Source organism: Microtus ochrogaster, chromosome 24, assembly GCF_000317375.1.
Source record: "Microtus ochrogaster isolate Prairie Vole_2 chromosome 24, MicOch1.0, whole genome shotgun sequence".
NCBI lineage: Eukaryota > Metazoa > Chordata > Mammalia > Rodentia > Cricetidae > Microtus > Microtus ochrogaster.
This window is the reverse complement of record NC_022024.1, coordinates 3,765,389-3,775,466: the sequence shown is the minus strand read 5'-3', so window position 1 is coordinate 3,775,466 and position 10,078 is coordinate 3,765,389. Positions and strand designations below refer to the sequence as shown.

Genomic DNA, 10,078 nt, shown 5'->3' with positions numbered 1-10,078 from the left:
CTGAGCTGGTTTCAGAGTACCAGCGGCTACTTCGAGGCACTAGCCACAGATAAAGAGGGAACAAGGAACCGCAGGCCCAGCAAGAGGCTCTTTCTTATGTCAGGAGTGTTCACCGAGTGGCTCTGATGATCCCTAGTTGGAACCCCTCCCCCTGCCCCAGGCAGGATGGGCTGAGAGCAGAGGCACAGGCAGCTACTGCTCACTCCTCCCCTGTAGCTGTCCTCCACGAGGGGGATTAGGAGACCCCAGTTTCCTGCTGTGTACACAACATGAGCTGACGAAAACCATGAGCCAGTGCCCGGCTTTAGTCAGTGAGACATCTAGGTTAATTCTTAAGCAATTTTGAAATTCCTAGTGAAAGTATTCACATTTTGGGGGGGGGTAATTTTTTAAAACAAAATATGAATGATGTGATTTCTTAGCTGCTTAAGTCAAGTTTCTCAGTTGCTCAGGTAAAAGTTTACACGAATGACAGGGGCATTCAGTTTGGGGAGGACATTTGGTGTGTGTGTGGTCAGACTCAGTTGACTCTCTTCTTCCCGGCTGACATCTAAGAGGAGGTACTTCTTGGGTCCAAAGTTAGGGCTCCGAGACTAGGGTTGCACGTGCCCGCATGTCTTCGAAAGGCTGTGTGGAGAACTCTGCACTGGAAGTGAGCCAGCTGCTGGTTGTCTTTGTGAGATCAAACGTGAGAATTCACTACTAATACAATTACATGGCGTGCTTAGGCACACAGAGTGTGTTAAGTGTAGTCTCACAAAATCCATACAAACATGGCTCAAGTTAAGAATCTAAACGCTGACACGCATGCGCTCACAGAACAGACACACATGTGCTTAACCCACGGACATGCACACACTCATTGCATGGACACGCACGCTCTCACCGCACGGACATGCATGTGCACACCATGTGCACTGCTCCCTGACTGTAACTACCCCTCCTGCTGTAGGGAATTGTCTTCCTGAGCTTCACACCCTGCATTTTTCAGACTAGGCGAGGACGCCCGGAGAGGCTGGGGGTTGATGTCATCTCGCACTTTGCTAATGGGAGCCACAAGGAGCCTTCTGTTTCTGCTGAGGGCGTGGGAAGAATTGTGTAGTGTTGCTAAATTTATGCTGCGTCTCAGCCCTGCGGATAAGCAAGCACGTAGTGTATGTGAGAAGATGGCTTAAAAACAAGGGTGGTGCTCTCGTAGGCTGTGCGGCTTTGCATAAAGCATCGAGGGGAAGGGGTTTTAGCCAACGCTTGTTTGGAACCTTGAATTGCTGTAGAAAGTATATAGGTGACGTTTGGGGACAGCAGGAGTACAGGTGTGAACTGTCACAGCCACAGCACCGAACCACCATGTGAGCCGCGGCACCGATCACGTTTCGTTCAGAGTTCTCCTGTTCCCACCATGCCACATCCCAGCTCCGAAGGAACAGTCTTGCTGAAATGGACAAACCACCTAAAAAGACTCTCCCAGAAAAGGCTCATCAGCACGTATTGTTTAAAAAGGTTTAGTTATCTTTATAAATATTCATGAGCACTCCACCTATTTGAAGATATGTTCACTGTGTGTACACCTAGGTCTGTGAAGGACAAAAGGTGGAGCTGGATCCCCGGGAACTGGAGTCACACAGAGGCTGTTGTGAGCTGCCATGTGGGTGCTGGGAACTGAGCCTCAGTCCTTCAGGAGCAGCAAGTACTCTTAACTGCTAAGTCATTTTTCAGCCCCTCATTGGGATGTTTGATTTGCTTCTGTGGGGAAATGAAAGTATGATTAATCTAGACACGCTGGCAAGTGAAAACTGAAGGGTTGTTACTGAGTGTGGAGCACTTAAAATTTAAGAGAAAGAGAGCCAGCAGAATTCTTCCCGTCATGGTAATGGGAAGATGCAGAGTTTTAAAATCCTGGTGTAAGACTAAGTGTCTCCCCATTCCCACTTTAGGGAGACAGGATAGTTCTGGATGTCCTGGAACTTTCTGTCTAGACCAGACTGGCTTCAAACTCAGAGCTCTGCCTGCCTCTGCCTCCCTAGTGCTGGGATTCAAGTGTGAGTGACCACACCCAGCTCCTTTTTTTTTTATTTATGGATTTTTGACAGCCTGCACTTGATAACTTGTTATTGTCTTTTTTTCCCTTTAAAAATAACAGCAGTTTTCTCTTAGAGCTCATTCACAGGCTTTTGAAAAGGTGGTTCTTTGGGGGGAAAGCTTGCCGTAAGTTACAAGGTCATCCACAAAACTTAATTTTATTCAGAAAGCTGATGTTAATTGCCCGTGGGCATTATCAAAACACTTTAAACAAGCCAGACCTTGGAGGAGCATGTGCAGGTCCTTTGGTCTAGACATCACAGTATGGTATATAACACACTCTCAAGAGGATGCTAGATGCCCGATTTCCCCACCCATGCTCCTCATTCGGAATGCTCGGCTGCACGCAGCTGGCTGTTTGTGGGGTCACTTGTGTTTAGCAGTACGGGTTAAATGTCCCTTATCTGAAGTGCTTGGACTAGAAATAACTCAGATTTGGGGGATCTTCGCAAGTGTGCAGTGAGAGATCTTGGGTATGGAGCACACATCTAAACATAAGATTTATTTTTATGTTATACAATTTTCATACTTGTGTCTGAAGGAAGTATTATACCATCTTTTGAGTATATCCCTATTTTTGTCTGTAACCCATTGCATGGATCAGATGTGAACTTTTTTGGGGGGGAACATGATGTTGGTGCTCTAAATGCCTCAGATTTTGGAGCCCTTTGCATCAAGGCTTAGAGATGGTACCCAATCTGCAATTCCTGGCCTCATTTTATTTTGTTTATATAGGATCTCATACAGCCTAGTCTGGCCTCAGATGAACTACTTAGCTAAGTATGACCCCTTCTTCTTGTCTTTTGCTCCTGGGGTTATAGGCATGCACCACCCATGCCGTGTTTATGTGTGCTGGGGACTGGACTCAGGGCTTCAGACATACTAGGCAAGCGCTCTACTGACTGAGTTATATTCCCATCCCTGCCTTACACTTCTGTCTTTCTTCAAAGAAGATATTGCATGAGGAGCAATATCTTTCTCCTCGGCCTTCACCTGTTGGAGCATCAACCCCTTTAACACAGGACTCATGGAGTTGGTAGGTCACCATCTAAGACTTGGCAATTTCACTTTTGTCTTCCAGACCGTTTATTCGATGGCTCCGTTCCCTTTCCCACAGCTGGCGGAGCTGAGGGAAAAGTATACCTACAACATCACACCATTCCCAGTCACAGTGAAGCCCATGTCAGTTTCCGGGTAAGTGGCTTTTTGTTTTTCCTCGTTTTGTTATTGCAAGGTGACACTTAAGCCCTTGAACATATACAAACTAACGTGGTACTTAGAACCCAAAGGACCCTTTCCCAAAGGTTTACAGACTCAGATTCAACAGAGCTGTTCAAAGTGTGCTTCCCACACGAGGTGGGACATGAACTGAAGAAAAAAAAAGTAGCAAACCTGCAATGTATTTAAGACTGCAAAATACTTAAAATCTCAGTAACTTAAACAGGGTGAAACTGGCATACCAGTTGATGCATGAGCTGATTTAGAACACTCTTTATAAAGGCCAGAAAGTCACACAGACACACAGATACACACAGATACACACAGATACACACACACACACACACACACACACACACACACACACGGGCGTGTGAATTAGCAGCCTGGCTCATTAATGTGAGCTGTGTAGATATAATACAGCTGTGAAAAATATGAAGGAAGTTTGATATAAATACTGAAATATTTCATTAAATAAATTAAAAGCAGGGTGCAGAGGGATATATGCATATTCTCAGATTTACACCAGACTCTACAGTTATGTCTGTTTATCTGTGCATAGATAACTAGATAACTAGTTATTAACTAGATAACTAGTTATGTCTATTTATCTGTGCATAGATAACTAGAGAATATGAAAGAAGCTGGTAACAGAGCTGACCTACGGCAATTAGGTCGGGCAAGACTCAGGAACAAAATTGTCACGGAAAAAAGGGAAATATAAAAACACACAAACACACACACAACGGCAGTTAAATTTTATTACTTAAAAGGATCTATATTTTCTCTTTCTCCTTTTCTTCCAAGGCGACATGGTAAGGCCAGAGACAGTGACGAGGAGCATGAGCCTGATGACGAGGATGCTGTTGCTAGTGCCGTGGGATGCCTTGGGCCTTTCAGTGGGTTCCTGGCACCTGAACTGCAAAAGTACCAAAAGCAGATTAAAGGTAAAGGGGGTCTTCGTGTGATAAGTGTTGGTTCATTTGAACAAGGGCCTGCAGATGCCCGACTCTCTGGCTGGCTACTGCCATCCATAGTCTTTATAAAAGCATCTTCTCCATGGTTTATGTCTTGGCAGGATCCATCTGTATCTCTCGTTGCCTATACAGAACCCCTTTTGTTTCCTTTATGATAACTCTTACTGCCGCTTGTCCGAACAAGCAGCCTTGTCTGCTCGGTGTAGAGCTTATACTCAGTGCGTCCTGCTGGGGTTCAATTCGGGGCCCGTAGACGGGCTCTCTTCTGCTTAGGATTGAATGTTTTAGTTTCTGGATGGCAAGACAGTCATCATTTCACAAGACACTGGATCTTCCCCTTAGCCTTGGGTTCCTAAGCAGCAGAGGAAGTTTGTCTCTTCTCCCTCGAGGATGGCTCTCACATCTGCTAAAGGCCTTTGTTGGGGATGCCTGCCTTCCTGCCTGCCTCTCTTCCTGTCTTCTTTCCTTCCTTTCTCTCCCACCTTGGTTCTTGTTCATGCTAGGAACTTAACCTAGGACCCCACACATGCTAGGGAAGTGCTCTACCATGGAGCTGAGGTTCCAGTCCTTGGAAAGAGGCCATTTCTCGTAAGATATGACTCTGTACCTTTTGATAGTCTGTGAATCCACCTGATATGTGCTATGATTTGGGATTGTCTCTCTTAAATGTGGTGCTCTGGATCTGGCCACACTCTATTTCCTGCATAGAAGTGATTTCCTGTGGGCTTGACAGTGCAATCTAACGAGCTTTGAAAAGCAGCCTGTAGTTTTCCCCACAGGGTCCTTTCCTGTTGTGAGTGGCAGATCTGTCTTTGGATATTTTGTCTACCTCTTCCAATTAGGAGGCCACTTCTCTTGTACAAGGAGGGCAGAAATGACACACAGGCCCTCTGCATTATCTTTGCCACCTGCCAGCTTTACTGTTTTGAGATTATTAAGCTGTCTTTTTTTTGTTGTTTATTATTTAGAATGTGGCAGTGGTGGCTGATGGTATTGCCCTTTGGCTGTGGTAGTTCCTAATGCTTTACCCAAACCTTGGCTCATTTTGAGATTGTTGAAGACAGACTTTGCCTTAGTTACTTTTCCATTGCTGTGATAAGACTCACCATGACCAATGCAGCTCATAGAAGAAAGAGTTTATCTGGGGCTTACAGTTTCAGAGAGTCGAGTTCATGACCACCATGGCAGGGAGCATGGTGGAAGGCAGGCAGACACGGCATGGGAACAGTAGCTAGGAGTTCATGTCATGAGACAACCACACACATGTCAGAGAAAACACATGGAACATGGTGAGTCCTTTGAAACCTCACCTTCCCCAGCAAGGCCATACCTGTAATCCGTCTGAAGCAGTTCTACCAGCAGGGTAGAACTATTCTATTCAGACACAGGGAGCTTATGGTGTCATAATGATTCAAACCACTCCAGTCTTGGATGTCCTGGGTGTTACCTCCCTGATCCAAGTGCTGGGATTGGTACAGCATGTGCCACCATGCTGGGTTTATATGGTGCTGGGGACTGACTGATCTTAGGGTTTTGTATATAGCAGGCTAGCACTGTACCAGCTGAGCCAACGCCCAGCTTCATTTTGAGTTTCAGCCTGCTTGAAGACTGGGCTGATGTATAGAAATTCATTGAGTTGTATAGACTTCAGGTCTGGTTAATTTTGGTATGTGAAGTTTTTATTTATTTGCAAGTTTTTTTTATAATAAGGTTTATAAAGTTAAAATCAGTTTGGCTTGGGGAAGAAGACTGAGTTTACACTGTTTTGTGTGTTTCGTGCGTTATGTCCGTATTTCAAACAACCATTGGGAATCTGAGCCCAACAAGATTCCTCTTGGTTTCTGTAATTCCTTTTGAACCCTTGCTTGTCTGAATTTTGTTTTGTTTTTAGACATGTACTCAATTAATAATGTTAAACTTTTAAAAAAGTTATCATTACTTTGATATATAACTTTTTATTGACCCTTTTGATTTTTTTTTTTTTTTTTTTTTTGGATTTTTCGAGACAGGGTTTCTTCGTAGCTTTTGGTTCCTGTCCTGGAACTACTGGAACTAGCTCTTGTAGACCAGGCTGTCCTCGAACTCACAGAAATCCGCCTGCCTCTGCCTCCCGAGTGCTGGGATTAAAGGCGTGCACCACCACCGCCCGGCCAACCCTTTTGATTTTTAAAGATTTATTTTATTCATGTGTATGTATGTGTCTGCTTGAGTGCCTGTGTACATGTGTGTGTTTGAGTATACATATATGTGTGGATGTCTTTGTACATGTAGTGGCAGAAGAGGGTTGTCAGGTCTCTTGGAGCTGGAGTTACAGATGTTTGTGTGTCTCTGAGCTACATGCATGTATTCTGAGATCTGACCTCTGGTCTTATAATTGTGCAGCAAGTGCTCCTAACCACTGAGCTGTCTCCCTCCAGCCCCATTGCTAAAGGTTTTGGTCATAGCCTATGGTCAGTTTCCTTCTGTGCAATTTAGACCAGAGTGGCCATCACTTTCTCATAAATATGCTTCCTAGTGATTTTGTTCAACTTAGCCATTCTTTTAATTTTCTTTTCCTTAGAGAAGCGATTTCAGTAACGAATGAGGTAAATTTATAAGATGCCCAATTCTCCCCTGGAGACAGTCTTAGCAGATATTAGTACAGCAGAAATCTCTTCTTTCTTCCATTGGCTCCCAGACTCACCTGTAGACACTGCTTTAGAGATTTTCACCCTGATCATCCAGGCAGACTGTGGGTGTACATACTCACCAGAGTAATGGTTTCTCTTTTTGGGGTACAATCTTGATTTTACCTAAGGGAAGGTTTTGCTAGCTGTAGATGGATGTCCCAGGGTCAGAAACTATATCAAACATAGCATCCATGGCAGACAGTCAGAAGAAACTATATCAAACATAGCATCCATGGCAGACAGTCAGAAGTGTGTGTTCAGTGTGCGAAAGGACTTGCTTCGGGTGACACAGTCCTCCAGAGTCTCATACACTGAGGAAGGGTGCTGTTTTTAGAATGTGCTTGCACGTCTGCAAATGGTTAGTCCTATAGGTTCTTACGGAGATGTGAGGCTGTCACACAGTTATTATCATAGAACACTTGCTGCACTGTATCTTTTCCGAGGGATTTTTAGAAAGTATATTGATTATTACCTGGAGATAGTTGATCTTTTGTCTACATCCTGAAGAAAGTGGCCACAAAATCAACGAACCTCAGGCTCGTTAGGGACTGCAGGAGCAAAGCAAAGCAAAAACTAGGTAAATGCTAGGTAAATTCCCGGTTTAGAATTTCTCGAGGGTTAAGGGACTACACTGGAGGCAGGGAAATCTGTTCCCCTTTGCTCGGATCCCCTCCGCTGACCTTGCGTTCCTTCCCCGAGGACAGAAACAAGCGAGGAACAGAGCCTGAGGTCCAACAACATTGCGGAGCTGAGCCCGGGAGCCATCAATTCCTGTCGAAGTGAATACCACGCGGCCTTCAACAGTATGATGATGGAGCGCATGACCACAGACATCAACGCCCTGAAGCGGCAGTACTCTCGCATCAAGAAGAAGCAGCAGCAGCAGCTCCACCAGGTGTACATAAGGGCAGGTAGGGAGAGTCGTCCATTGGTTCGAACTTGACCTCAGAATTCTCACTGTTGTGGCACAGTCCTGATGAGAGCACAGTAAGGGGTTACTTTGTCCCATGCGGTGGCTCAGAGCCATTGTGGAGGGGAAAGCGAGGAGGTGAGAACAGCTATAACGGGGTGGGGTGGGGTGGGGGATGTGGGGGTGTGTGCAGCAGGCATGTGAGGGGGGGTGGTAGGCTTGTGAGGCAGCCATCACATTGTGCCCAGAGGCAGAGGGCAGGAGACATGTGTGCACAGAGTAGGTTTCCTTTCCTCTTTTGCCCTCGTACTCAGTCCAAGACCTCAGCCCAGGGGTTGGTGCTGCTCGCCTTCAGGGTGGGTCTTCCCTGGGAACCTCTCTGGACACCTTCACAGACATACCGCCCATGTGTCTCCCAGGTGGCTCCAAGTCTAGTTGAGAATGAAGATTAGCCATCACGCCTTTATCTATCAGCCAGCAGGTCCCAGCAAGTAGCATATTTAGAATCTCACTTTCAACTTTATTTTATCAGGGTGTAAAGAAGAAAAGGACCTTGGGTTCTTTTTAGGCCCCCAGGAACAGGCCATGGATGGTATTATACCCCATTTACTGTATAAGTATGCTTGTCCAGAGGGATTTACAAATGATTAAAATGTTGCTGAGCAATGCAATCCTTGGACTTGAGAAATTTTAGAAATTCAAATTCGTGGGCTAGTGCGATGTCCCAGGGGGTAGATGTGCACAGATCTGGCAGCCTGCGTTAGTTCCTGGACGCTACAGAGGAATGACTCCACAATCTGTCCTCTGGCCTCCCTGTGTGCAACCGTGGTCCACATGTGTCCAGGCCCGTCTGAATGCACACATGGAAACAAATAAGCAATCAGAAGCTTAAGCATCTGAAAATGGAATCTAGTCATCTGTGTACTTCACAGAGGTTCTGATAAGGAAGATGGGAGAAACTGAGTCTCACTGATAAGCTGCTCCCAGCGTGTCAGGAGTGGCGGAGAACAGCCTCATACCATTCGGTTGAAAGGCTTCTTTTCCAAGGATTGTCGAGCTCTTTTTTTTCTCTTTTATAATCCCCCAAATCACAGTGACCAATCAGCCTTGCTGTTTAATACATGCTGACTTGGGAGTGGGTCTCTTGTCCCTAATGAAACTGTAGTCTATCAGAGTTCACAAAGATAATCAATTTGGTCTGCGGCTTCTGAGCATGTGACTGGTCTTGCACAAAAACTGAATTCACTGTTGGGAGAAAGGGGGAAATCTTGAAGGATTTTTCCACTTGGAACCATTAAGAAAGCAATCAGGAGTATACATTACCATTCTAAAGGAGAGGACGGGGGACATAGTGGGCAAAGATGGGGCCAGAGAAAGACTAAAACCCAGCAGGGGCAGCACCAAACCCTGCCACCCTGTCTCTGATGACGGGGACATCAGTTTCAAAGGCATAGACGGCCCGTTTCCCCTGCTGCCTCTCATACCTGTCTCCCTTCGGTTACTCTCCTCCCAACATGCAGCTCTCTATGGCGGAGGTTTCACAGCTGAGGTATCGTAGCATCCTGTGGTGTCAAAATGCAGCCCGGGCTTCATCTTCACAACTTCCTGCAGTGTGCTCTCAAAGTCTCCTCATGGGGCTCTGACTGTGCCAGACAGACCGATTGCACCACGGTCCTGAACAGAGCAGTGGCAGGCTCTGTGTAAAGCTGCATCCGGAGAGGGGACGTACCCACACATGTCAATGTGCATCCTTTGTGCTGTCCTTTCTCAAGAGCATCTTTGAGGGGATGGGGAACCCGTTTATTTACACCTTGTTCAAGACGGCTTTTATGCTACAGTGGCCGAAAGATTTACAGGATAGAAAGTTTGCTGGTCCCCGCTGCAGAGCAGGACTCCAGGGGTTCGCATTAAATAAGGGCAGAGCTTGCTGCCCAGAGGCAAACTTACAGAGCACTGGCTTCCTGATTTCAGGGTGCCTATAAAGTCATTTAGAGATGGGGCTGAAGTCCAGAGTGTGTTTCAGCAAGTTAGCTAGCTGGAGATGCTGTAGCTCCTGAGTGGGGCCCAGACTTTGAGCTTTTAGAGGAGATGGAAGAAGATAGCATGAAAGTTATCTTTAACTCTCAGAAGAAGACTGCAGCTTCCGAGAATAGAAGGTAGTGATATGGATAGTACTTGAAGTACCAGATTCCCGGGGTAGGGAGGGCCTGAGGTACCAGATTCCC

At 46.0% G+C, this 10,078-nt stretch overlaps 1 protein-coding gene across 2 annotated transcripts in view; it reads left to right on the top strand.

The window, feature by feature from the left end:
• Window positions 1-10,078, top strand: part of Tbc1d30 (TBC1 domain family member 30) — a 79,410-nt gene that overhangs the window by 66,981 nt on the left and 2,351 nt on the right. For both annotated transcript variants that reach the window (XM_026784546.1, XM_005357925.3), the window contains 3 exons: window positions 3,161-3,273; window positions 4,105-4,244; window positions 7,648-7,854. In XM_026784546.1, the coding sequence (XP_026640347.1) occupies window positions 3,161-3,273; window positions 4,105-4,244; window positions 7,648-7,854 (460 nt within the window). The remainder of the gene's footprint in view (window positions 1-3,160; window positions 3,274-4,104; window positions 4,245-7,647; window positions 7,855-10,078) is intronic.